The 27,790-nt window shown below is 57.1% G+C and overlaps 3 protein-coding genes across 4 annotated transcripts; 2 read left to right on the forward strand and 1 right to left on the reverse strand.

Moving 5' to 3' along the window:
* Window positions 1–2: 2 nt before the first annotated feature.
* Window positions 3–22,455, reverse strand: SGCA (sarcoglycan alpha). 2 transcript variants are annotated; one of them, XM_054014019.1, is made up of 10 exons: window positions 22,373–22,455; window positions 20,498–20,632; window positions 16,969–17,123; window positions 16,298–16,370; window positions 15,770–15,968; window positions 15,165–15,327; window positions 13,291–13,499; window positions 12,612–12,638; window positions 945–1,130; window positions 3–214 (listed from the first exon to the last, which is right to left on the reverse strand). In XM_054014019.1, the coding sequence occupies exons 1-10, from the start codon at window positions 22,410–22,412 to the stop codon at window positions 211–213; spliced, it is 1,191 nt and encodes a 396-aa protein (XP_053869994.1). In that variant the 5' UTR covers window positions 22,413–22,455; the 3' UTR covers window positions 3–210. The 2 variants fall into 2 exon arrangements, with proteins under 2 accessions (XP_053869994.1, XP_053869996.1); XM_054014021.1 differs by having other exon boundaries at window positions 910–1,130.
* Window positions 1,137–3,571, forward strand: LOC128828970 (histone H1C-like). The gene has a single exon (XM_054014023.1). It carries the CDS (start codon window positions 2,059–2,061, stop codon window positions 2,512–2,514), a length of 456 nt encoding a protein of 151 aa, XP_053869998.1. The 5' UTR covers window positions 1,137–2,058; the 3' UTR covers window positions 2,515–3,571.
* On the forward strand, window positions 8,065–8,730 carry LOC128828969 (spermatid-specific linker histone H1-like protein). The gene has a single exon (XM_054014022.1). It carries the CDS (start codon window positions 8,065–8,067, stop codon window positions 8,728–8,730), a length of 666 nt encoding a protein of 221 aa, XP_053869997.1.
* Window positions 22,456–27,790: the final 5,335 nt, after the last annotated feature.

A 27,790-nucleotide genomic window follows, 5' to 3' on the forward strand; every position in this document is an offset into this window, starting at 1 on the left:
TGTTTCAATCAATCACCGCTGTTTATTCCTTCCCCGCCTCTCTCCTGCTGGTGACGGACACACACTGATCTCTTTAGTCCCCCCCCTGTTCCTCTATTTCTCACAGTGGAAAAACAAGATTTTCCCCATCTCCCCAACCAACAAAAGATTCCTTGGCGGTTTGCAGCGCATCCCCGGGAGTCAAGAGACAGGAATGCCCCATGCTGGTCTTTACCTGGGGGGGAAGGGGAGAAAAGCCCTGTTAATAATAATACTGCTTTACCACTGGATAGATCTCCCCCTTCAAAGACCTCCACCTGGGTAAAATATTCTAACCCAGGCCAGCAGTGGCTCCGGGACTAGCGCCGTGTGTGCTAATCATTAGGCCATCCTGCCTTCAGTTACAGGACCAGCTCTCAAATAGCCTTCACAGCCCCGCTTTTCATGTGGCGTTTTAGTCCAAAGGAAGCAGGAGAACTGACTAGAACAGCGTCCCACCCCCTTCCTGGCTGCCCCAGCAGAGAGGCCAAGGTCTCTCTGGACCCCAGAGGCTGAACTGCCCTCCTGGCCCTAGAAGGGGGTCGGTCCCTCTGTCTTACCGACCCCAGATATGCTGACAAGGCAGCGTAGCTACAGCCCCGGGGACCATCAGTCAGTAGGGCCGCCCCTGGGGCCTCATACACCCCTGTTTGAAAGGCAGGGCCTGTGCCGTGGGGTATTCCCCACGCAGCCCTTCCACCAGCCCTGCAGCCTCCTTGCTGGGGTGAAGAGGCCACAGAGCAATGACAGATCAAGCCTGGGAGGCCTGATGCTCCCCCCATTTCAAGCCCACTGACTGCCCAGGGAGAGAATTAACCCTTAAAGGGGAGAAGCCACCTGCCCCAGGCCATGGCTTTGCCCCAAACCCATCCAATCAATTATCAAACCCACTCTGTGGGCCCTGACCGGGCGGGCGGGGAACTCACTGCTGGGCCAGGATGAGCGGGACGTGGGCACTGTCCTGACGGCCCTGCAGGGGGGAGATCCTCTCGCCCGTGCGCACGTTGAACATGGGCAGGGTGGAGAGAGGGCGGGGCACGTCCCGGCTGCTGGCCATGTGCCTCAGCTCCTCCGTGTTGCTGTGGATTGTGTTGTGATGCACCATCTGGACACTGACAACCAAGAGACGGGGGAGAGCAGAGAGGACACAGTTAGCCTGGCGACAGGGGATGTCAGCGGTGGGAGGGGAGGGGGAATAATAATTGATTTGTATTTGTGGTAGCACCTAGGAACCCATCATGGGCCCAGACCCCATTGTGCAGGGCACAGTACAAACCCAGGACAAAGATATGGCCCTTGTCCCAAAGAGCTGCTTCTCTCTCACACTCACACACACCCCCCCCCCACTCGTGAGCTGAGCTCTGCAGGGATAGTGCAAACGGGATTTGAACGCCGATTCGCTTTGCTTCTTTAAAATCTCTGTCGATTCCTTAGCTGCATGGACACGCCACCGGGGAAACCAGTCACGTTGGGCCACGCTCACGCATCACAGGCCCCCTCTGACCTCACAACGCACCAGGCTGCGCTACCACGGTTACCAGTCTGGGCCAAGGGCCAGAGGTGGGCTCTGCCTTGGAGCTCACCACTGCCTGCCCAGCCTCCTCCACGCAGGGAACCAGAGGGCCTGATTACAGGGCGTGCCAGCAGAGGAACAAGGCAAGGGTACCTCCAGCATTGGAGGCAGCTGAGAACTGGCCCCGCTTAGCCAAGCCGTGAGGAGCTAAAGCCCTCGCGTGTGACGGGCATCACCCAGCGCTTTCATAAAGGGGTTGTTAACGGAAGCTTTCCCCGGGTCCTCTGTGTTGTTTGAGCCGCGGGTCCCCGGGAAGTGGGACTCCGCGTAAACGTTCAGAGACTGATCAGAGCACCGAGGAGGAGAAGCCGGAGAGCTACGCCAGGGCCAACCGCCCCACGTCGCGTCGTTCCAGTGTTTTGGGGCCACACCTCCAGCGGGAAACAAGACCACACAGACAGGGCAGCCGGGAGGTGGCTCCAATCTGAAGGCAAGTCAGGGAGCAGTGTCTCCTATCGGCTGGCAAAATGACTGATCTGTGTGAACCTTGTGAGGGGTCCTCTTTGGACTCAGAGCCCCAAGATCCAACCACAAGCCCAGGAGCCCCCACGACCTCAAAGCATGCCAGCCCCAGCGTCTCAGAGCTCATCCTTTGGGCCGTGGCCACCTCCCCGAAATGCCAAGGCCTCTCCTTGGAGGCCCTGAAGAAGATAATCACCAAGGCAGGCTACGACGTGGTGAGGAACAAAACCCATTTCCTCCGTGTGCTCAAGGGGCTGGTCTCCAAAGGGCTGCTGAAACAGATGACTGGGATGGGCGCCACAGGCTCCTTTCGTGCCGGCAAGAAGAAGAGGGATGTGAAGAAGAATCAAGTAGCTGGCAAGAAAAGGAAGAAGCCCGGGAGCAGGAAGGCACCCAAACGCGTGTCCTCCAAAGCCGGCCGGCCAGCCCACCGGGGTAGGAAACGGCAAGCCGCCAAGTGAGGGATTGCATCCCCCGCTGTGAAACAAGGCTTAATAAAGGGATCCGTGTATTTAAAAGCTCTCCTGTGTCTGGGCGAATCCTTTCAAAGTGAGATGCAAAGAGGAAACCGCCTTGAAAGTCAGGAGGGTGGGAGGCCAGGGGCTGAATGCCTTCCCAGCCCTCTGCATCAGTCTGGGCCATTGTGTGGGTGGGGAGAACTCTGCGGGATTACAGAACTGGTGCTTGGTAACTTGGCTGATCTTCCCCGCTTAATCTTGAACTGGAGTCCCTCCATGTGCTTTGAGGGCAGCCTGCTCCTCTTTCAGATGAGCAGGGAAACCGGGCTTCGGGCCAGTCAAGGTCTCGTGGCACAAGTCAAGCTGTCTATGCTCTCCTGAGTCCAAATTAGGGAGGCGGAATAAATCTATAATCCTCAAAGTTCCTCTTGCACGTTCAGTGGGTACAGGGTTTTTCTCCCCTCCCTTTAATGGCACTCAGCAAAGCTACATGATTGAAAACAGCTGTCATGTGCCACCCCAGAGATGGCAGCTAGGTGGAGTGATCTGTCAGGGCTTCAGGAGGTGCCCGGGACAGGGGGATGTTTTCTGTTAATGTGTTAACAGGCCTCCATCCAACATGGGGAAATCTGATCTAAGGCTACACGCGCACACACACACATCACAGGGTTCTTATGACATCACAATGCACCAACCACGGCTCCTATGGTTACTAGCCACATCTGGCCTTCAAGAGTGCCCTCAACAAGCAAAAGGACTGATACTAGACGAGTCGTCCCAGGTTCCCTCCTCTGATTCAGTCACCCTGGATTCTTGGTTAATCCAGATTCAGAGATAGTTGAGAACACTCGTACTTCCAATCCATCATCTTCTGGCTTCTCTAATCCACACAAGCATCAGGTTCTAGGCTCCACAACCAGCCCAGGCCATTGGGTTCTAGGCCAGTGGTTCTCAAACTATCGTACTGGTGACCCTTTTGACATAGCAAGCCTCTGAGTGCAACCCCCCCCTTATAAATTAAAAACACTTTTATATGTTTAACACCATTATAAATGCTGGAGGCAAAGCAGGGTTTGGGGTGGAGGCTGACAGCTTGCAACCTCCCCCCCTATGTAATAACCTCATGACCCCCTGAGGGCTCCTGACCCCCAGTTTGAGAACCCCTGTTCTAGGCTCTCCGAGCAGCCCAAGCCATCAGGTTCTAGACTCTCCAGCCAGCAAGCTGGTGCCAACCTTTCCAAGCTATCAAGTCAAGGTGTCTCCAAGCTCGTTCTGGAGGCTGTGACCACCCCAGGAAGCACTCTGACCTTTCTCTGCAAGCCCAAGAAAAGAGGGAGGCCCCCCAAGGCTGGAAGCAGAGCAGAAGCCTGGCAGAAAGAGGAAGGCTGGTGCTGAGGGGTCTTCCCAGGGAGCCAGGATGCTGGGCAGCAGCCAATCAAAGTGGGAGGGAGACCCTCCAAAGCCAGGGGGTGTAGCACTGCCATGAATATAAGATTGCACGTCAACGCTCCCGCGGCCAGGCTCGGCCTCTGGCAGAAGAGATGAAGGGTGGGAAAGCACCTGAAGCCCTGGAGAAAGGAAGAGGGTTGGGGTGGAATGGAACCTGTGTTCCTGGGCCTGGGGCCTTTGCAAGGCTCTGAACTAAGTAGCCTCTCGTCACACCTACGTGGGGATGGGAGACCAGCCTGGGGCACATGCTCCAGACTCAGCCCACAGAGCTGATCACAGAAACCAGGTGGAACGGAGTCGCTAGATGGGCTCAGGCATCTCTTCTTTGAACACCCAGGGGAGGAGGGGGTCAGATCAAGCCAAAGGGGCAGATGGCGTTTGACAGGGCCTGGTCCCAGTCTGTGGAACGAAATCCCCCAGGAGCTAAGGCCCATCCCAAGCGACCTGGCATTTGGAGCGGAAGCTGGGGAGCGCTGCTCCCACCCACCTTCCCCCACGTTTCAAAGACCCAACCCTACAAAAACAGATCCCTCCATTGCCCACACCCTCCTCCCCCAGGGGAGAGGACACGATCCTCCCATGACAGATGTTGGCTACGTTGCTGAATGCCCGACTGGAAAGTGCTCGTATACTGTAGGGATGAGGGCAGCAGGGGAACCTATAGAGACCGGAATAGCTCTAACTCCTTGGATGGGGCTGAAGGGACAGATCCGATTTCTCATCCCTCAGAGTACAGCCGCTGGGGGACGCTCGGAGCAATTGTATCCCAAGGTGGGGGCCCTGCCCCGAGACCAGATCACTTTTGGAGAGCGAGTGGAGCTGAAGTAGGGGATGGGGAGTCCTCAGGTCTCCAAGGATCCGCCCTCCCTCCCCCAACGTTCCCGCAGCACAGAGCTGGATGTGGATGGACGCTCCCATGCTCAGGCATGTGGAGGAGGATCAGGGCGGAGGTGACTGAAATCAACACGTGGGTGGGTGAAATCGACACGTCCCTCCACCCTCTAAAGCACCCCATGGGGAACCCATCCACCCCCAGTGAGGCCGGGCTATGAGGTTACTTACGGTCTGACATCACCAGCTGGGCCGCCGTGGTTACCGGGTTCATAGGCTGGGGTGGCAACTGCTGTGCAGCTCCCTGCTAGCCACACCCTGCCCATCGCCTGCCTGCTGAGAGCAGCCGGGACCAAGGGCTCCCCTGGGGAACCAGGCCCGGAGAGAAGGCAGCAGCCGAGCTGGGGGCCCTACCCAGCCAGGAGGCACGGGACCAAACGGTGGGAGCGAGAAACCAACCAGCAGCTTCCCTGAGCAACGCCGACGAGCTGCAGTGATCGCGAACGGGGCCAACACCCAGAACAACGTTTCAGGGCTGGCGATGGTCCCTCAAGCCCAGACAGACCCTGAGACCAGCCAGCAGGGGCAGCGGACACTCAGTCAAGGAGCAAAATGACCAGCCACAGTGCCTCTGGCAAGGAGCCTTGCTCCGTTTCCTCTGACGGAGCTGGGGCTTGCAGGCCAAAGCTTCCCAGGCAGCACAAACTGAGGTGTCCCAGCCTCTCCCAGGCCATCCTGACGGCCGTGGCGAACTCCAAGCCGCCCGTTCCCCTGGCAACCATCCAGGAGGCCCTTGAGGCTGGAGACTACGCCATGGCAATGGGCAGAAACAAGCGCCGCTTCAAGAAGGTGCTGGCGAGGCTGGTGGCCTGGCAGCTCTGAGGAAGGCGACGGGCACCCAGGCCTCGGGTGCTGCCAAAGCCACCAAGGAGAAGGGCAAAGGCCACCAGGAAGTCGAAGGGGCATCCAGGAAAGGGGAGAAGGCCATCGAGAAGCCACTTTCCATGGTCTGCTTTGGGAAGAAGAAGAAGGCCAAGGTCTGGTCATCTCCAATAGGCAGCCATGGGAGGGGTGAAGCCCCCTCAGCTGGCAGCCAGAGCTGTTGTATTTCACCTCTTCTGGGTGCAGGATGGTCTGGCTGACTCGGAGCGGGCCGGCTGAGTTCCCTGAGGCAGCGCTGGGTCACACCAATTCCCTGGTGGAGTTACACAGCAGGGATGGCTCTGGCCTGTGAGGGGTCTGCCAGGAAATCCCAGGGCTGCTGTGGCTAGGGGCAGTGGATCCGTGGGGTGTAAGCCCGGCTCACTCAAGACATGCTCTGTCCTAAAGGTCTGGCTAACATTGCTGTTGAGCAGGCCCAGGTTCGATCCCTGCTACCGCTGACTTGCCCAGGCGCGTGGTGCTTTAGTTTGTGAGTTACGGCCGAACGCAGGCCATGCCTACACACCCAGGATGCTGGGATTGAAGGGTTGGGGTCTTGCAAGGATTATTCACATCCGTGGCTGGAATCTTCCTTTCCAAGTTCTCCTGCGTGCTGGTGCATTCCCCTGACCCCCCCCCACCCCCACCCCCAGCCCAGGTGCTGCTGCGGGGAGAGAGAGCTGGGGTAGCCTGCACCCCAACCGAGAGCCTATACCCCCAGCCAGAGCCCTCACCCCCTGCACCCCAGCCCTGAGCCCTTCATCTCTGGCCCGACCCCGGAGCCCTCACACACACCCCTGCACCCCAATCCTCTACCCCAGCCCTGAGCCCCCACACTCCGAACCCTTTGGCCCTACCCCCACCACATGAATATTATGTGCACCAATATGGAGGTCATGTGTCCCACTATATTGGTGCACATACCAAAATTCATTCCGCACACGTGTGGGGGAAAAATTAGAGGGAACACTGCACCAGCCCACACGGATGGCAGGGCCAATCGTTCTGCAATGTGCTGGCATGCAGGGGACCAGCCAGGGCGTTGAATGCAGCAGGGTCAGGCCTCAGGGAAGGCGGCAAGGCCTTGCACTGCTCCACAGCAAGGCTGGAGAAAATATGGTCCCGAAAAAAAATCACCACCATGCAGAGTCTTCCAGGGGCTGGGGGGATGTGAAGGGAGGAACAGGGTGTCCTAAGACTGCAAGGACAGAATAACAAGAAACCTGCCCACAGCAGAGTGTATGGACGGACACACGTGGGTGCACGCTCCGCTACACTTCCTAGGCCACGTTCTCCCACCGCTGCACACAGGTGACTCCCAGGGAGCCCATTGGAAGTCAGTATCCGGTGACAAGAGAACTGGGCCCACAATGGGCCCCCCACACTCAGAAGCAGGTTTTCAGAAGAGCTCAGCTCCCATTTAGGTGCCCGAAGAAAGGTCAGGAATCAGCGCCCCGCGACTCCTGTTTGTGACACTCGTAGATGGATTTCCCAGTGAGCCCTGCTGCTCCGGGGAACACACGGGAGAGCTCAGCACTCCGGGGTCTTTGGTTAACCTCTTGCAACCCACAACCATATGAGGACCCCACACAGCAGGGTTGGGTCCCAATGAACCACGTTGACTAAACACGAACATGCCAAGCCTGGCTCTATAGATCTTGCTGTTCTACCTGGCCGCTTCTAACACCCAGAACACCGCTAGCGGGCTTGCAAACCATTTAAAGGGAGACTCCCCTGCTCCTCTTACAAGGGTGCCCATGCACAGACACACCCATATGCAGACATCACAGGGTGCGCCCGATGTCACAATCTACCTAGCTCCGTTCTCATGGTAACCACTATGTTCTAGCAGCCCAAGAGGTGTGGCCAAGGGGGCTGGGCCTTATAGCTCATCGCTTGCTTGCCCTGTACCTTCGCCCCCAGCCTCACAGCTGACCACAGCCCAGAATCCAGCACGGTGAGTCAGACAAGGTGGGAAGAGGTGCGAGGCAGCCAGGCCAAGACGAGCCAAGGCTGCAAGACCAGAGCTAAGCATCAGTGCGTCCCCAAACGCAACCATTGGGTGCAGCTTTTTGTGGGTCCTCTCCGGCGGCCAAGCCTTTTGTACCAAGAGCTGTCAAAAGCTGGAGAGACAACTCCAGCCAGAGGCTGGGCTGGGCGAGCAGGGCCAACGCGAGGCCAGCCGGTTCCAGGACAGCAGGGTTTTAGCCACCTGGCGAGCCCCACGTCTCAGCCCGGAACACACAGACAATACAGACATTTAGCTGGTCTGAAGGGGCAGACCATAAACTGGGACACGAGAGGGGTACAGGATACCCAGACAAGGAGCAGCAGCTCCCTTTGGCAAGCAAAATGGATGACGCAAAAAACCCTTCTGAGGTTCTTCCCCTGGATTCAGCCACCCCAGCTTCAGGGAACCCTGATCCAGAAGCCCCAGGTTCTGCTGACGGAGGCTCAGCTAACCCAACGGCAGAGACCCGTGAGAATCCCGAACAGCCTGAGGCATCTGGTTCCAGCCTCCCCAAGAAGACCAAGCCATCGGGCAGCCGGATCTCCAAACCATCCACCTCGCCTGGCGCCAGCCTCGCCAAGCTGTCCAAACCACTGAGTCAAGGACTCTCCAAGCTCATCCTGGAGGCTGTGGCCACCTCCAAGAAGCGCACTGGCCTTTCCCTGCAGGCTCTCAAGAAGATCATCGTGGCCACGGGCTACAACATGGCCAAGAAGAAGACCCACTTCAAGAGAGTGCTGATGAGCCTGGTGACCAAAGGACTCCTGCAAAAGCTGAAAGGCACCGGGGCTTCTGGCTCCTTTGGGATCGGCAAGGAGATGGCCAAGAAGATGGGCCCGGGGCACAAGAAGAAAAAGGCCTCCAAGAAAAGAGGGAGGCCCCTCAAGGTCGGCATAGCAGCAACAAGCCTGGCCGAAAGAGGGCAGCTGCTGACGATGGATCTTCTAAGGAAGCCAAGCCATCAGCCAGCCACGCTGGGCAGCAATCAGCCAACACCTGAGGGATAGACCCTCCCCTACCACAGGTTTACCCCTGCGAGAAATAAAATGGTGGTTGTATTTAAACACTCCCCATGTCCAGGCTCATCCTTGGGAACCTGCCACCAGGAGAAGAGAGGGGGAGGGGTTGAAGGAATGGTGATGAAAAGGGATCAGAGCCCCACGTGGTGTAAATACATCTCCCAAGCTATGTGTGTGTGTGTGGGTGGGTGGGGGGGGGGGCAAGTTGCACGCCTTTGCTGTTGGTCGAGCTGCTACATGGATCATGGGGCAAGAGACCCTCTGCTCTGCAAGGCTCTGTCGTTTCAAGAAGCCAGAGGACCAAGGCCCGAACGACATGCGGTGATCAAAGAGGGCGTGCTGGGTTGTTGCAGAAGTAGGGATTGATAGTCCCCAAGGGAAGAGGTGCCCTTCATGGAAGGACTTGAAGGAGCGAGAGCCTGGACTGGGGAGGACTTCCATGCACAGGAGCCGGTATGGAGGAAGGCATACAGATCGCCTGCAATCTGACCAGACAAAGCGGGAGGAGGAACAGAGGGGAAGTGATTTACCCAAGGTCATTCAATGTGTCAGTGGCAGAGCCAGGGTTAGCACCCAGACCCAGCGAGTCCCAAGCTAGTGCCGTTGTTGCTCGCCCAGACCGCAGCGCAGGACAGCGTTTCCTATCCATCTCTGTGCCTACCTCCCCCTCAATGTGCCAGTGGTATTTAGAGACTGCCCATCCCCCTGGTAGCAAGGCTCCGGTAAACTCTATTACCTCGGGGGCACGTTAGTGAGAACCAGCTGTAACCTGAGTCACCTGCTGTGGCGCAAAATGCCTGGTGAGGTTCACTTGGTCCTAGTTAGCCAGGGATTTGGCTTCCCCGCCCGTGAGTCGCTTGCGGTTTCATGGAGCTGGGTGCAATGCCCTCAGGGAGGCAGAGACTGGGACGCTGAGGTACCCGCTGGCCTTTATCCCAGGCTTCTGATCGCACAAGCACTGGGGCTGGTTCCTGCTGCCAGCTGGCTTGAGCACCAGGCTGGCATGTCAGGGACAGGGTCCCCTTTCTCTGACAGAGGCTCAGTAGCGTCCTGCCCTGGGGATATGTAGGGAGACCCGCTCGCTCCATCGCAGATCCACTTAGGCCCGCTCCATCCTGTGTGCACAGACACGCACTCAGGACACAGCCCGTCAGCTCCCTTCTGCCACCCCTGGATAAGAGTAACTTCCACGGGAAGCAGCAGGAGAGCCTCGAACCCCACGCCCTTGGGCCTGCTGGGTGCCATTTCAATCAAATCCAGGGCCTTTGGACATATTACATCTTGGCAGAGCCTTCAAATCTCTAAATCGCAGTCTGGAAAAATCGCGATACGGGGTGACACACACACATGGGCATCACAGGTCCTTCTGACATCACAACCGGCCCAGCTTTGCTGTCATGGTTACCGCCAGGTTGTCCTGGAGCCCAGGGATATCTGTGATAGGCCAGCAACCTCGCATGGAACTAGCAACCTCGCATGATCGCTGGGAGCCAACTTTGGAATCCAGCAGGAGGGATTGAGCTGAGTCCATTTCCCCAGGTACCTAGAGGGAGAAAGTCCTCAAAGAAACCAGCAGCCAAGCCAGGTTCCTGGATCGCCAAGTCAGCCTGCGAGGAACCAAAATTGAAAAGTAGCCGCAAAACTTCAGCACTTTCACTTAGGAAACGGTGAATCGGCAGCTTTCCTGGGTCCTCTCCTAACCCAGATCCCTGGAAATTAAACCCAAGGAGCTGTGGAAATCGGTCTGAACGTGGAGCCCACACCAGGGTCTGGGTTTGCTGAACGGAGGCCGATCTGCACAGTGCTGGATCTGGAGACACCGGGCTGCCTACTTCATTCCAGGGTTCGGTGCTGCATTTCAAGCTGGAAAATACACAGTAAACAGGCAGGGAAGACACCTGGCTGCCAGCCCACCAAGCAAGGAGCAGCGAGCAAAATGACTGATACAAGTGAGTCTTTCCAGGTCCCGTCCTCGGAGTCAGCCAACCTCGATGCAGCCACTCCGGTCTCAGATAAGCCAGATTCAGAGAAAACTGATACTTCCTGTCCATCGGTTCCAGCCTCTTCAAACCAGCCCACGCCATCAGGTTCTAGGCTCTTCAACCAGCCCAAGCCATCAGGCTCTAGGAGCTTCAGTCAGCTGGTGCCAACCCTTCCAAACTACCAAGTCAAGGTGGCTCCAAGCTCATTCTGGAGGCTGTAGTCATGACCAAGGGGTGCTCAGGCCTTTCCCTGAAGGCTGTCAATAACTGTGGCCCCTGGCTACTATATGAGGAGGAACAAGCACCACTTCCAGAGGGTGCTCAAGAATCTGGTCTCCAAAGGGGTCTTGCAGCAGCTGAAAGGCACATGAGCTTTGGGCCCCTTCGGAATTGGCAAGGGGGTGGGAAAGAAGAAAGAGAAAGCAGCGCCCATGAAGGGGACCCCCAAAGACTGGGAGCAGGAGCAGGAACCCTGGCAGAAAGAGGAAGGCTGGTACTGAGGGATCTTCCCAGTGAGCCAAGATGCCGGCCAGCAGCTGGTCAAAGTGGGAGGGAGAACCTCCAAAGCCGGAGCTCTAGCACTGCCCTGAATACAAGGTTGCATTTCAACTCTCCCACGGCCAGGCTTGGCCTCTGGCCCCCGGAAGGGTGGGAATGAGACCTATCTGATAGCAGCCAGAGAAGGGGGAGGAATGACACAGGTGCCAGCTCAGGGTGAGGTCCTGTAGGATCTTGACCTATGTCTACACTGCAGTAAAACAGCCGTGGCTGGCCCGGCTCAGCAAACACTCGGGCTATAGAATTGCAGTGTCGAGGGGCGGGCTAGGGCTGCAGCCTGGGCTCGGGGACCCGCCCCACTTGTGGGATCCCAGAGCGTGGGCTCCTGCCTGAACCCCACCATCTACACAGCAAATATATAGCCCCACAGCCCCCATGAGCCTGGATCAGCTGACACAGGGTGGACTTACCTTTCAAGGCCTCGAGGCCAGGTTCATGGCAGGCCTCCAAAGCACACCATGTACCAGCCTTGATGATTCAGTAGGTGGCGCTCTCCTTTCTGAGCTCGTCCTGGAGGGTGAGGGGGGGACTTTGCTACTGGTGGTGCCTCTATTCAGCTGTAGCCATTGGCCTGCGGCTATTTGTTCTCATTAACGATCCCCTGATACCCCTCACAAGAGTTGAGGTATTTAGCCCTGGAGCTCTTCCCAAAATCCTATTCGGGGATTTGCATCCTGCTTCAACTGGCAGCCTCCTGCATTTCCCGTCCTAAACTGTGGCTGCATGTGCTGTTAAATAGCTCCCTCGTTCCACTCCAGAGGTGGCTGCATTTCACGGGTGGGCAATGCGACCTCCTACCTCTGTATATCAGCGCTCGGGGATGAATTGGGTTATAGAAATGTGAGATTAATTATTCATCTGTGTGACCCTTCGTCCCTGCAGAGGCAGGCAGGGAATGAAGGTGACGGGAGCGGGATCTGGGAGCTGGACAAGCCTTTTAAGTCCAAGTTTGAAAGCTGCCTTGACCTGGCCTGAGGGTCAGTCAACAGAGGTCTGCCCAGGCCAAGGCAGGGACCTGCGTCCGGATCTGCCCACACTCAGGAGTCACGTCAACGTGACAGCTGTGAGATAGGAGGGGGCAGGAGAAAAAACTCCCAGGTGTGTACATGACTTGGTGTGTACCCTCCACCCCCCAAACACAGGCCCACGCTCACCTGCACGTCGGCAAGGAAGCGCACAAAACGCCCAAGCCCGGAAACGTGTTAAAACCCAAACAGGCGGAAAACTCTCAAACATCACACACACATCGATCCGCCCCACAAACCCACACCGCCACACAAACCTCACACACACCCATGCAGACACAATGGTGAGCACTGAATCACTTACTCCGAGGTCTTCAGATCCCTTTTGTGCCTACAGGAGAAAAAGAAAGGTGGGAGTGGGCATGAGACATTGCCAACAACTGAGAAAATTGGCATCAGCTAAGCCCACAGCGATAAAGCGTAACTTTAAATAACCCTTGAGCAAGTGTTTATAGATAGCTTGGCCGGCCCCAGCCCCGTGAACCGCAGCAAGGAGTAAAGGGTGTGCGCACCGCTGCCCTCTGTTGGAGGGACTCAGAGCTGCTGTGTGTCATAGCCCCAATACGGCTCACACCTAGTGGAGATCCTCCTACGGCACAAGTGGCTGTTGCGACAATTGGGCCAAGAAATGTACCTGCACTGCGAGCTCAGCTGTTCAAAGGTCATAAGATGTGACAAAAGATGAGCTGCGGGAGCTGAGCCCTCTCCCCGCCACCGTGACAGAGGGGGGCATGATGAGTTTCCCAGAGAGGGGGAAATTCACCCCAGAGCAGAGGGGCCAGCCGAAAATCCAGGCATATCCGCAGCCCTTAGGGTGCTAAGTGCTTTGGCAAGGGTGGATTTCATTCAGCCCCGGGGGCTCCAGCCATCAGCAAACAGGGAAATCCTGAGCACCCCAATCAGCTGGGGGGTGGGTGGGGGTCTCCAGCTGATTCCTACATCCTTTCCCATTTCCTGGCTCCAGGGGTGTCTGTCCAACTTACACTCCCTCCCTCCTACAGTACATGATGTAGGCCAGCAGGAGGCAGAGCAGGAGGGCCACCAGCAGAGGTAGCAAGATGGTCAGTAGATAGTCAGCCAAGAATGCCTTCTCAGGGGAGTCTGTGGGGGGGTTGTATTCGCTGCCATCTTCCAGCACCCCGTCGCCCCAGACGGGCACCTCCTCCGTGACACCAAGGCTGGAGAGATCGGCCTGAAGGAGGAGAAGAGAGAAAGAAGAAGCTGGGACGCCGTCAGCATCGATCATGGTCTCTCGGGGGGAAGCCATCTCGGCAGCCGCCCTGGAAGTAGAGTTTATACAGGACCACGGTCGCCCCCGCTGCCAGCAGAACAACGTGAGGCTCTCTGGGCTGGAGTCACGCCAAGGCCTCACGCTGGCTCGCTGCACAGAGATGAGTTCTATCCATACGGGATTTCTCTGGTCCAGGATGGAGAGGAGAGCAGGGGCGTGAAACCAGAGAAGCCACCCCCTCCCCCCCCATGGAGGACTGAATAGAGATGAGACCTCTAGGGATCCCTAGAAATTCCTATGGACTTAGGAAGTAAAGGATGATGGGCTGGGGTTAAGGCGGTGAACTGGGGCTCTGGAGAGCAGGGATGTACCCCAGGGGTGCCGTACACTCCCTGTACGCCCCCATCTTCCTCCACCTTCGTTCCCCGGCTGTAAAACAGGGAGAGACTCTTCCTTTGGTTGTGAGCCCTTTGCCACTCCCGCTGCAGGTCCAGCCCCTGGCCCACCCGGGCCCTCATCTCAGTTGGGGCCACTAGGTGGCACTGCCCTAATACAGATCCTTAATAATAACGGTTGCCTATTGACTGCCGCAGCGGGAGGAGAGCTTTAGTGAAACATCCTATTAATTCCCATAGGGTGGAGCGGGAGCCCTACAGCCAGGGGTACGTTTCCTATCGAATCCACTGGGATTTGCCCATAAGCATCCCCAGTTATCCCAACTTCCTGAGCACTGGGACCATGCCCCCCTCCCCACCCCCCCCCCCCCGGACTTAATGAGACTGTGCCAGCCCCATGGTTCAGACCCTGCATGAGGGCCTGGCAGAGCTCACTAGCCGCTCACCCCCCACAGCCTTCTCCAAAGGAGCCGCCTCCTTCTGCTGGCGGAAAGGAGCACTGCGGCTGGCCCTATACATTCGGGAGCTGAGGTACTGGGGATTTCCCGTGAACATGACAGTTTGATTCGTTATTACGGTGCAGGGAGTTCCTCTTTCTCCGTGGCTAGCATCGCGCTGCGATGTCAAGCGCCCCTCTGCGCAGCATCGCCCTCCCTTTTACTGAGACCTGGCATTTGTCTTCCAGCAGCACCTAGAGACCCCAACTGAGATCACGGCCCCGCTGTGCTAGGGGCTGTTCAGACACACAAAGGCCAGGCTACACACAGAGGTTGCATCGGTTTAAGTAAAGGCACCGATTTAGTTAAAGCAGGTGCAGCTTTGTGGGTAGACTAGGCCATTGCGAGAGCCAACCCCTGCCCCAGAGAGCTTATGGCCTAAATCGACAAGGATGGGAGGGGAAAGAGACTGGCCTGAGGTCACCGAGCAGGTCAGTAGCAGAGGCAGGAACAGAACCAAGTCTCCTGATTCCCAGCACAATTCCCGATCGATTTACCGTGCGAGGCCCTAAGGTTCACCTTTGCTGTTGCACAGAGATATGTAATTGGTGGCGTCTCCTAGTGCACTAAGATGGGACGCCAGCTCTGGGACAGGGGTCTAGGAAACCCAGGTGAAATCAGTGGCAATACTCCCTGGATTTCGCCGGGCCAGGATTCCTCCCCTCCCCAGCGCCGGTAGTAAGGGGTGGATACGAGACACCCCGGGCAACGCAGACATTGTCAAAGGCCCTCACCAAGGTAATGTTGCACCAGTCGACTCTGAATTGAGGGCTGAAGCTGTCGTAGCAGGTAATGACCGGCTGCTGATCCAAGCTGCACCTGAACTGGTTGTCGGAGGACTTGGTCTCCAGCAGGCAGTCGGAGAAAGGCCTGCGGGAGCCCACCTTGATGTAAACCCTAGGAGGAGACGCACAGAGGGACAGGAATGGTGGGAGGAAGAGGGGTTAGGTGTAACAGCTCGCAAGAATGTCAGTCCTGGCAGCCCCAGCCTACCTCAGCTAGCAAAGCTGTGGGGAGCAGCTTGGGAGCCCCCCAGCCATGGGGAATGGTCCAGGAGCCCCCACAGCTGTGGGGAACGGTCCGGGAGCCCCTTGGCTGTGGGGAGCGGTCTGGGATCTCTCTGACTGGTAGAACCAGCCTAGGAACCCTTTGGCCCCATGGGCCAAGCCCTGGCTCTAAGGAGTCTCCCAGAAGTGTGAGCTGAGGGGCCAGGCTGGGGGCCCCCGGGAGCGCTTGCACTGGGCGGCCTCGAGAAGGAGCAGAACCATGGAAGCCAAGGGGGAGTTTGTTGTCTGTCCCGTCATAGCTGATGTTCTACGGGAAAGGTCCCTCTCCCTACCCCTCCTTCCTGCCCTCGATGGGCAGGGGAACACGGCCTCCCCGGTCCAAGGCCGACGTGATGTTGATGATACTCCAGTCCTTCTGCTCCAGCATGATGTCCAGGGCTTGCTGGAACTGCTTCTGCGCGTCCGCTGGCAGCACTTCCTCCACGTCTCGGTTCTTCACGAAGAACTCTGCCTGGTACGGCATCTGGGTGTCTGCGGTGAGGGAGCAGAGAGACCCCGTTGGGAGAACATTGGGGTTGGACCTGCAGAGACCTCATAAGGGCCTTGGAGTCTTACAGCCAGGACTTCTGGCATCATGCTTAGATGTCTAGGGGAAGGGGCACGCTCCAATGGATGCTGGGAGGGCTGGGCGGTCTCACTCTCTTGACATGGCAGATGGGTCCATCATTGCACCATCAGGTCAGGGTTGTTGTTGGCTCCTCCTTGCCCTGCTCAGGTGAGGGGATGGCGACGGGCCTGGGCTAGGCTGGTTGCTAGGAAACGGGTATGGGTAGTGATGGCAGGGAAGGTGGGGACGTTACCTGGGGAGGGGACAATGGTGAAGATGACCCTTTGCCGCACAGTCTCGTAGGTGTGTCTGTTATACGCCGTCACCTGCCCCACGGAGAAGAAGAAATTGTTTCGGATCCTCGCACGGAACAAAATGGCCGCCGGCCAGGTCACGTCCCACTTAGGCCATCTCCTTCTGCCGGGGAGGTTGGCTCAAATGGCAGACAGGGGCAGGCGGCAGAGAAATCCAAGCTCCAGGGGGTTTGCCCTGTTGTCCTTGAATGGGGAGATAGCTCGCGAGGGCCCAATCCATAGGGGGCTGCCCTGGGCATAAAGGGAAAGGGAGCCCCCAGATTGCGGCCTGCTCAGGTCTCCATAGGACTTTGGAGCTGTTTAGCTTTATTGTGTTAGGTTTAGTTAAGATTACCAAGCGTTTACCGCGCCCCATGGCTACGCCGACCCAGCCAGGCACCCCCCCCCCCGCCCCCACAAGCAACATGGTTCCTTACTCACTCAGACACATACACCCATGGCAACCAAGGCCACCAGAACCCCCCTCTGGCCCCATACACCCACACCACTCCCAACAGCCCCCATCGCCACAAAGCGACCCGCAATGGCCCAAAGCCCCACCCCGGCCCGCCACCCCGCTGCCTCCCGCCAGCGCCCCAGGGCTCTGTGGGGGACAGCACCGGCCCCGTACCTCGATGAGCTGCCTGCCGACGTCCTTCGTGGTGGGTGACCCGTAGAGATAGCCTGGCCGGTACGGCCCGCGTTGGGTGTACCGCAGCCACCTGGGCAGGTCGGGGTATCCCAGCAGCTGGGCGTGGAAGGTGATAGGGGTGTCGGACGGGATCTCTGAAAGGATCCGTTACACATGCACATGGTTAATCCGTCACCGCAGTATCTGGGCGCCGTCCATGTAAAATCAATACCGACAGCAAAGTCCCCAATGGACTTCCTGGGGAGAAGGGAGGGGAGCTGGGGAGAGGCAGACAGGGGAGGCACCATCCCAGCATCCCAAGTTTCATACCACCCCAACAGTGATGGGACCTTCCACAGAGCCAGTTCCTACCCCACGGCCGGGCTCGTATATGGAGCCACGTCCTGTACTGCTGTGTGCACCGCTCCCCCCTCGGAGATCCCAGGGGCCACTAGAGAGACAGCTGGAGAGATGCTGGTCCCCTTCCCTATCCTCGGCTTGTCCGCCTGTCCTTCCACGGCGAGCGCCTCCGAGCAGGGACCGGCCCTTACTGAATGGCTGGAAAGGGCCTGACCCAGAGTGAGAGCTACTCAGAATGAGTAATAATAATGGCAGATAGCTGTATATGAGAGAGAGAGACTGCAGACAGACAGACATTGGGGTGTGTGTGGTGATAGAGAGACGTGTATGGTGACGATAGATTAGATTAATATTGGGATATGTAGATAGATAGATAGGGGTTTATGGGGATAGATAGATTAGATTAGATGTTGGGGGGTGTCTGGTGATAGATAGATTAGATTAATATTGGGATACGTATATAGATAGATGGGGATAGATAGATTAGATATTGGGGGTGTATGGGGATAGATAGATGGGGAATGTCTGGTGATAGATTAATATTGGGATATGTATGTAGATAGATAAGTTTGTATAGGGATAGATTAGATGTTGGGGGCAGGGCCGGCTCCAGGGTTTTTGCGGCCCCAAGCGGCGGGGGGGGGAAAAAAAAAGCCGCGGTTGGTGGCACTTCGGCGGCAGCCATACCGCATGGCTTTCTTCTTTGGTGGCAGGTCCTTCCCTCCAAGAGGGACCGAGGGACCCACCGCCAAAGAGCCTGACGTGCCGCCCCTTCCCCTTGGCCGCCCCAAGCACCTGGTTGCTGAGATGGTGCCTGCAGCCGGCCCTGGTTGGGGGGTGTCTGGTGATAGATAGATTAGATTAATATTGGGATATGTAGACAGATAGACAGATGAGTGTGTATGGGGATAGATAGATTAGATTAGATATTGGGGGTATATGGGGATAGATAGATTAGATTAATATTGGGATATGTAGACAGATAGACAGATGAGTGTGTATGGGGATAGATAGATTAGATTAGATATTGGGGTATATGGGGATAGATAGATTAATATTGGGATATGTAGACAGATAGACAGATGAGTGTGTATGGGGATAGATAGATTAGATATTGGGGTATATGGGGATAGATAGATTAGATTAATATTGGGATATGTAGACAGATAGACAGATGAGTGTGTATGGGGATAGATAGATTAGATTAGATATTGGGGTATATGGGGATAGATAGATTAGATTAATATTGGGATATGTAGACAGATAAATAGATGAGTGTGTATGGGGATAGATAGATTAGATTAGATATTGGGGTATATGGGGATAGATAGATTAGATTAATATTGGGATATGTAGACAGATAAATAGATGAGTGTGTATGGGGATAGATAGATTAGATTAGATATTGGGGGTATATGGGGATAGATAGATTAGATTAATATTGGGATATGTAGACAGATAGACAGATGAGTGTGTATGGGGATAGATAGATTAGATTAGATATTGGGGTATATGGGGATAGATAGATTAGATTAATATTGGGATATGTAGACAGATAGACAGATGAGTGTGTATGGGGATAGATAGATTAGATTAGATATTGGGGGTATATTGGGATAGATAGATTAGATTAATATTGGGATATGTAGACAGATAGACAGATGAGTGTGTATGGGGATAGATAGATTAGATATTGGGGTATATGGGGATAGATAGATTAGATTAATATTGGGATATGTAGACAGATAGACAGATGAGTGTGTATGGGGATAGATAGATTAGATTAGATATTGGGGTATATGGGGATAGATAGATTAGATTAATATTGGGATGTGTAGACAGATAAATAGATGAGTGTGTATGGGGATAGATAGATTAGATTAGATATTGGGGGTATATTGGGATAGATAGATTAGATTAATATTGGGATATGTAGACAGATAGACAGATGAGTGTGTATGGGGATAGATAGATTAGATTAGATATTGGGGTATATGGGGATAGATAGATTAGATTAATATTGGGATATGTAGACAGATAAATAGATGAGTGTGTATGGGGATAGATAGATTAGATTAGATATTGGGGGTATATGGGGATAGATAGATTAATATTGGGATATGTAGACAGATAGACAGATGAGTGTGTATGGGGATAGATAGATTAGATATTGGGGTATATGGGGATAGATAGATTAGATTAATATTGGGATGTGTAGACAGATAAATAGATGAGTGTGTATGGGGATAGATAGATTAGATTAGATATTGGGGGTATATTGGGATAGATAGATTAGATTAATATTGGGATATGTAGACAGATAGACAGATGAGTGTGTATGGGGATAGATAGATTAGATTAGATATTGGGGTATATGGGGATAGATAGATTAGATTAATATTGGGATATGTAGACAGATAAATAGATGAGTGTGTATGGGGACAGATAGATTAGATTAGATATTGGGGGTATATGGGGATAGATAGATTAGATTAATATTGGGATATGTAGACAGATAAATAGATGAGTGTGTATGGGGATAGATAGATTAGATTAGATATTGGGGGTATATGGGGATAGATAGATTAGATTAATATTGGGATATGTAGACAGATAGACAGATGAGTGTGTATGGGGATAGATAGATTAGATTAGATATTGGGGGTATATGGGGATAGATAGATTAGATTAATATTGGGATATGTAGACAGATAGACAGATGAGTGTGTATGGGGATAGATAGATTAGATTAGATATTGGGGTATATGGGGATAGATAGATTAGATTAATATTGGGATATGTAGACAGATAGACAGATGAGTGTGTATGGGGATAGATAGATTAGATTAGATATTGGGGTATATGGGGATAGATAGATTAGATTAATATTGGGATATGTAGACATAGACAGATGAGTGTGTATGGGGATAGATAGATTAGATTAGATATTGGGGTATATGGAGCGTTGATATATACATTTGCTGATAGTCCTACTGCTTGGTCAGTCCACGTTGGGGGGTGGACAGAGAATGGTACCAGCCATCTTTGGACCCAGTTCCCGGTGGAGACCCGGTTATGGGGCTGAGCTGACAGTAGGAATGCAGGAAGCCATTTGCATGGGGCCAGGCCGGGCGTGGGGCTGTGAGATCCTCCCGGCGCAATCACTCACCGCTGTAGTTCTTGCGGATGGAGGGAAAGGCCCCCTGGAAATGCTCCCTCTTCAGCTCATGGACGAAGATGGCTCCGGCCACGGGGGAGACGTTCCGATCGGGGAGAGCAGCCAGGAGCCCAGCCAGGAACACCACTGCGGGAGGGACGCGGTTACAGCCGGCGGCCTGGTGGAATGCGGGCATCCTGTGGCCACATGGGCTCCCCCAGGTCCAGCCAGGAGGAGACAAGGGGTGCAACGGGCAACCAGCCAGATGAGAAGCTTGGGGGGAACGGTGTGGCAGAGTGGATGTGGCTGGGGCCTGTGAGTCCAGAGAGCCTGTGATCTTGGGCAAGCTGACCCCTCCGTCTGGGTCAAAGGGGGAGCCGCTCGGCACCTCCCTCTTCCAAGCACTGGGAGACTTGGGCATAAAACGCCCAATTCGAGAGCCCAGGGGGAGGGAGCAGCCTTAGGGTTGCTAACTTTCTAATCGAACACTCTAGCCCCGCCCCTTTCCTGAGGCCACACCTCCTGCCCCGCGGCCCTGCCCCCCGCTCACTACATTGCCCCTCCCTCCATGGCTCGCTCTCCCCCACTCTCACTCGCTTTCACTGGGCTGGGGCAGGGGAGTAGGGTGCGGGAGGGGGTGAGGGCTCTAACTGGAGGTGTGGGCTCTGGGGCCAGAAATGAGGGGTTTGGGGTGCAGGAGGGGGCTCCGGGCTGGGGGAGTGAGGGCACCATCTGGGGGTGCAGGCTCTGGGGTGGAGCCGGGGATGAGGAGTTTGGGGTGCAGGGGGGGATCAAGGCTGGGCCAGGGGGTTGGGGTGCAGGCTTACCTCCGTTGGCTCCCGGTCAGCGGTGCAGCGGGGGGGGGGCCTAAGACAGACTTCCTGCCTGTCCTGATTCTGTGCTGCGCCCCGGAAGCGGCCAGCAGGTCCGGCTCCTAGGCGGAGGCACAGCAGGTGGCTCTGTGAGCTGCTCTTGCCTGCAGGCACCGCCTCTGCAGCTCACATTGGCCGCAGTTCCTGGCCAATGGGAGTGTGGAGCCGGTGCCTGGGGTGGGAGCAGCACACGGAGCCCCGTGCCCCCCCCGCCTAGGAGCCGGACCTGCTGGCCGCTTCCGGGGCGCAGCGTGGTGCCAGGACAGGTAGGGACTAGCCTGCCTTAGCTCCACAGCACCGCCGACTGGACTTTTAACGGGCCGGTCTGCGGTGCTGACCGGAGCCACCAGGGTCCCTTTTCGACCTGGTGTTCCAGTCGAAAACCAGACACCTGGTCACCCTATAACAGCCTCCACAAACCAAACTACAGCCCCCCAAATAGGCCCTTCAGACCCCCCGGGGGGACCCCAGCCGGAACCCCCAAAGCTTAGAGCAAGACCCGGCTTCAGGCCGCCAGCTGGCTCTGAACTCGGTTGGCTCTGTGCTATCTTCCCACAGAAGCCTCCTGCCTTGCGGAGTCAGCCGCCGGTCCCAGGCACGGCAAGCCCGCTGGGGGGGGAGAAACCTGGCCTGTGCGGAAGCCAAACCCGTCCCACTACGCCTGCAGCTTAGGACACGGGCGCCTCTGGCTATATTTAGCCAGTGCTGCTTGGGCTCGTCCGAGTTTCTGGATTCTCCTTGCTAGTCACCCATGGCTCTCCGGGCTGGGGCCAGTGGCAGGGTGGGTGTCTCTGTGTGTGCACCCCTCGCTCCTAGGGAGGGGCATTGCATTGAGCCCCGTGTGTCACGCTCAGAATAGCCTCCCCTACCCCCCTCCTCTCCTTGTTCAGGCCTTTAGACTGGCTGCTGGCATCTCTCCCCCAGCCCCCCCAGCCCCAGGGCTCTGCCACACAGATAGACCCCCCCCTCCCCTCGCTGCAGAGAAACCCCGGGGCAGAGAGAGGATGTTACTTGCCCGCAAGGAAAGGAGTCCACAGCAGCCTCCGGGCTGCCATCTTTGCCCCGTTCGCCTGGGAATCCAGCCAGACCCACGCTCTGATTGACAGGGACAGGCCGTCAGGACAGACAAGGCAAGGGAGGGACGGGGTGGAGGGAGTCTAGACAGGTTGGGACCGAGCTCCAGAACTGGCTGTCTAGCTAACAGCCCCCAGGGAGCCAAGTGCCGTTGGGTATGTGCCCAGGGGGTATGTGCCCAGCGGGTTATAACGGGAGAGCTGATTAACCTGACTGCACAGCGCCTTGTTCTCCAAGAGCTACGAGTGCCAGTGGCCGCACCACCCGGGGTTTTCCCGCTGGCCATGCCCTGCAGCAACGCCCTGGCACCACTAGGAAGCCACCTCTGAGGGGGGAGCCAGCAGGTGGCAGAAAGGGCGAGCGAGGCCAGTTTAGGGCCCGGAGTGGAGGAGCACGCTGCAGCCAGTGGGCACCGCGGGACACTGCCCCCACGACCCCCTTGTTTTCACAGGAGTCCCCTGGGAATGAGGGGACCTGCCGCAGAACAGCACCCCCTGCTGGCTGGATTCAGTGGCAACTCCCTGGGCAGAGCAATCCCTGATAGCCCCTCGCACACACCCTGGCCCAGGCAAGCAGCCCCCCTGCCTGACTCGGCTTAGCCTGGGAGAGTTAACGGGATTACAGGTGGAGGTGGTCTGGCTGCGGGCCCAGGGCCGAGTGGGGAGCGGTCTCTGCCATGGAGGACACAGCCCTGCCAGCGCTCGTGCGGGGCAGGGAGAAAGGGGCGACTGATGTTCTGGATCCAGACACGTTTTAGGCCCCTGTCTGCCAGACCTCCCAGCCTTCTCCTCCCCCCATCCTTTCTTCCCCCCACTGAGCCCTTGATCTCCCAGCCAGGTAAAACCTCCCACGCACCAGCTGTCTCAGCACAGAGTCGCCACTTGCTGCTCTGATTCTCTGCTGTGTCCGGGATCCCGGGGCCCTTGCCCAGCCCGGGGGACGGCACTGCCATGGAGAGGGGGCTGGCCATGCGGCCTGCGAGCCCTGGCTGGATTGTTCCACTAACCTCCCTGTGAACCTGCCCCGGGCTCAGCGATCGTCACCGCTCGGGCTCATCTGCCCACCACGGCTGGGTAGGCCGGCTTGTGGTGGTGTGATGCACAGAGCAGCCACTCCCTCTGCCCGGTGGGGAGCCCTGCGTCCCACCCTCCAACGGCCCCACCTGGCCTGGGGGGACCGACAAGCAGAGACCAGCCAGATCCGTAACCTGGTGGGTAGCGCGGAGTGCCAACTCCCCCCACACTTCTCCGATTCATCCCGGGGGCAAAAGGGGAGCCCTTACAGAGCAGCAACCTGTTTTCACAGAAGGATCACCTGGCACCAAAATGCAGCCACCTCTGGGCTGGGAGAGTGGTCTCTGTAGCTCCTTCAGCCCCCGGCCTCTCTGCCAAGGCTGCTAGCCTTTGTGTGGCTTGCAGGCTTTTGGGACGTTTCTAGGAGCTGGAGTGAGCCCCAGCAAATCTTGCCCCGGAGGTCACGGCATACAGAGCAGATAGCGATGGTTTCATAGGGCCGAGTTTGCCCCCGGCATGCTGAGCTCTTGGGAAGAGCTGGCCCCAACGGTGGGGGGTTCAGGTCTTAGCCCCCACCGACCCGGGAGAGGCTGATTAACCCTAATGACGCCATCCCAGCTAGAGGGTCTCAGACCAGCTCCACCAGAGCAGATGTCCCCTCTGGGTCTAACCGATCCCCATGGATCAGGTCTCTGCTTACTCACGCCGAGCAGCGTCTTGCTCCTGGACGGCTCCCATTGAAATCAGGGGAGCGACTCGAGGAGCCAGGGGCCACTCACCGACGTGGGGAAGAGAGGCAGAATTCGGCGAGACGCCTTCACTGATCAGGCCTAGGTTTCACTACTGTTATTGTGAGCTGAGTCCTCCAGATCTCCCCACACCCGGCCCGTTCTGCCCACAGACCCCACTCTGGGGTCTCTCGAAGGGGCAGCTCCCATTTCTCTAACTACACAATTCAAGGGATCTAGTGGATGAAAATACAAACCACACAGATCATAGAATCATAGACTATCGGGGTTGGGAGGGACCTCAGGAGGTCATCTAGTCCAACCCCCTGAAGCCACTGTTCTCGGTGGACAGCCACGGTCTGTACAGAAAAGCCAAGGTCTGAATGAGCAATCGGAAAGGATTCCCCTCTCTTGCCCAGCCCTAGAGGGCCGGGTTGAAGTGCCACGGATAGGTGGAGATGAGGGGTGGGGAGGGAGCCTGAACAGATGCTGAACGTTGTGGGTAAGCAAAGGCCATCTCCAGCACAATGAAACGGGGACAGGGAAAGGATGAAGGCTACACACTGGTCACTATGCTGCAGGACACAGGCCTCTAGGAAAACAGTGGGGACAAAATTCAGCTCTTCCTGTTCGCAGATCACAGCTCCCTGTGGTGAGGGACCGGAGAATCGCCCTCATCTCTCAGGAGAATGGGGCTTAGGACATTCACAACAGTTCTGCTTCCATCCCCTAGAGGGCAGTGGTGACAGTACAGTCCCTAGGGGTTAATATTAGACTTGCAAAGACATGTGAAACAGGGGCAAAGGGGAAGCCAAACTTTGGCAGCTGTTTTGAGTGGGCCCCTGGACAGTATATAGGTTCCATGTATCTTTTCATTCACGTTTATCCCATTCCCACTCTCCTTTCTTCAGTCTATCTCTCTCCTTTCTCCTCCTCTCCACTCCATCTCTCCGCCTCAGTTCCTCACCTGTAAAATGGGGAGAAATAATCCTTTGTCTAATTATATTGAAAACTCCTCAGCCCCAAAATGGTGTGTACAGCTCCCGGCGCAATCAGGCTCTGGTCTTGCACTCAGGGCTTCTGGGTTATTTACAGCTGCCCTAGTGCAAGCCTAAATCATTAGTGAATTGCCGCAGAAGAACCCCCGCCGCCGAATTGCCGCCGAGGGCGGCAAAATGCCGCCCCCCCCCCAAATCCTGGTTCCCTAGACGTCCACCTAGGTCGCGTAAATGGAAGCGCCGGCCCTGCAAACAACACCCCTCCTCAGCAGGAGAGGGCTGCGTGAGCCTATTTGCCTGTGGAGAGCATGGTCCGTGGATAGATTATTTCCTGCCTGTTTCCACTGTGGGCCCAGCTCCCCCTAACCAGCCACCCTCCCCGCTTTCCGTCCCAGCCTCCAAGCCCGTGTGCGAGTGGCTTCTAGATTTAGGGCCGCGTGTGTTTCCTCCGCTCGTTTAAGGTGGAATCTCTACAGCGCTGCGGGTGGTCCCAGGCGGAGAGACGGTCTAGTGGAGCAGCCACTGGACTGGGACTCCGGAGAACTGCATTCGACTGCAGGCTCGGCCGTGGGCTTCCTGGGTGGCCTTGGGCAAGTCCGGCCTACCCCAGAGGTACCCCCACGCCTTTAGAGGAAGAGCAAGAGATTGGAGAGGGGAGGATGGGGCTGGGCCGACCCATGGCCTTGCCCCCCATCCTGACATCCTGCTGTCAGTGAGCTCCTGCCCCCTCTGCCAGGAGGTGGGGTGATGGGCATCACAGGGCACCTCCCGTTGCAGAGTGAAAACAAGGAGGCTGCAGGCTGAGGAGGGGTGGGGAGGGTCCTTTAACCCCCTCCCTGCCATCTCAGCGTGGCAGCGGGCTTGGCAGGTATGTGCCCGCCCATGCCAGGGTCTGTGATTATTTTTTCCCGGGGTGTGTGACTCGTTGGCAGGGGCTTTTTATGTTCTGCCACAGGCCTGTAATTAACACATGGCTGCAGCTCCCTGCCTGCTGAGCGGCCTGGCCTGTTTCGCCCGGGGATGTGGCAGAGGAGGTTGGGTGGAGAGCAGGGCTGGTGGCGGGGTGGGGGGATAACCACAGAGCAGCCTGCATGCTGGACGGCCGGCTTCCCCCAGTTAGGGAAAGGGGGGCCCGCCTCCCTCCAGCTCTGGGGGCCCCGCTCCTGCTCCCTCCGCTCGATGGCAACGCTCCCGTCGAGGCGCAGGATGGGGGCCCTCAGCGATGACCCTGCCGGGGGAGGATGCATTTTCCTGCCTCGCCAGCTGCTGGCCAAGGGGGCAGCTTTTGCCCCCTCCCTGAGGCTGGGCACTGCCACGGGGAGGGGGTGCGCTAGCCTGGGAGGAGGGCGCGGGGGCAGGCTGCAGACACGTGTGCCGAGGGTGCGTTGCACACGGAAGATGCACCCTGCATGGCGGGGCCAACACAGCACCCGGGGAGGGTCCCGGGGGGTGGGGGGGGGCAGAGGGCAGCTGGCACCGCCTGGGGGGGGGAGAGTGCAGTGTGGGCAGACGGCCACCAGGGGGAGAGGCGCTGAGCAGAGCTACCACAGCCCCCAGCTGCTGTGGGAGGTTCTCACCGGGCTGCCCTTTGCCCTGTCTCTTAGCTGGGTGGGGCAGGGAGGGGGGGCCTGGCCTTGCCTGGGGAGGGGGGCGCAGGCTGCAGGGAGGAGGGGCTGAGTTGAAGAGGTGGCTGTAGGGGGGGAGGGTGTCTGAGCTGGGCGGGAGGAGGCTGCAGGGAGGGGGGTGGGGTTTGAGCTGAGGGAGTTTGAGATCTGTTGTGGGGAGACGGGGGGGAGATCTGAGCTGGGGGTGGTCGTAGGGAGGGGGAACTGAGCTTGGGGGGAGGCCACGGGGGGGGTCTGAGCTGGGGGAGGCTTCGGGGAGGGGTCTGAGCTCAGGGAGGCTGAGATCAGTTGTGGGGAGGCGCGGGCAGGGGGTTGGGGTGTCTGAGCTGTGGGGTGGCCATAGGGAGGGAGGGTCTGAGTTGGGTGGGGAGGTTGCAGAGGGGGGGTCTGAGCTGAGGGAGGCTGAGATCAGTTGTGGGGGGTCTGAGCTGGGGGGAGGCTGCGGGGAGGGCAGCTCTGAGCTAGTGGGGTAACCCTGGGGGTGGTCTGGGGTGGGGGAGGGAGGCTGCAGGGAGGGGTGTCTCAGTTGTGGGGGAGCTGCAGGGAGCAAAGCCAGTAGCCTCATTAGTCCCCATTAAGATTCTTGCTCCACTCCTCAGTGTGATGTTCTCTCCTCTGCGGGGCTCCCTGAGGGCAGCTGCGCTCACGTAGGCCGCTCCGGCCTCGCTCACGTTACAGAGCCTTATTTCCCAGGGCGTGGACCTGCTCTAGAAACACACTGGGAGCTGGAATCTGGCCCACACGTTTCCAGGACATGGGGAGAGAGCCGCGCATGTGTGCGCACGAACACCTGCGTGTGCGAGTGTGTGTCGATGCGTGTGCCTGCGCACGCACGTGCGTGAGCCTGTGCGCGCACAAGCGGGTGCACGTACTCGTGTGTCCGTCTACATGTAGCTCCGTGCACGCGCCGCTGTGTGTGTGTGTGGCCGTGTGTGCGCACGCGTGCGTATCTCTGTGCACGTGAATATCCAGCTGTGCATTTCTGCAGCCCCCCG

This window comes from Malaclemys terrapin, chromosome 25, assembly GCF_027887155.1.
Source record: "Malaclemys terrapin pileata isolate rMalTer1 chromosome 25, rMalTer1.hap1, whole genome shotgun sequence".
NCBI lineage: Eukaryota > Metazoa > Chordata > Testudines > Emydidae > Malaclemys > Malaclemys terrapin.

Bases quoted from the DNA above. Each gene is read 5' to 3' on its own strand.
- LOC128828969 (XM_054014022.1), top strand. From the start codon at position 8,065: ATGGATGACGCAAAAAACCCTTCTGAGGTTCTTCCCCTGGATTCAGCC.
- LOC128828970 (XM_054014023.1), top strand. From the start codon at position 2,059: ATGACTGATCTGTGTGAACCTTGTGAGGGGTCCTCTTTGGACTCAGAG.
- SGCA (XM_054014019.1), bottom strand. From the start codon at position 22,412: ATGGCAGCCCGGAGGCTGCTGTGGACTCCTTTCCTTGCGG. The intron at 20,633-22,372 runs GCAAGTAACATC...TCCCTCCCGCAG, and splicing joins GTGGACTCCTTTCCTTGCGG to TGGTGTTCCTGGCTGGGCTC. The intron at 1,131-12,611 runs GTAAGTGATTCA...CTTGGTTGTCAG, and splicing joins AGGGATCTGAAGACCTCGGA to TGTCCAGATGGTGCATCACA.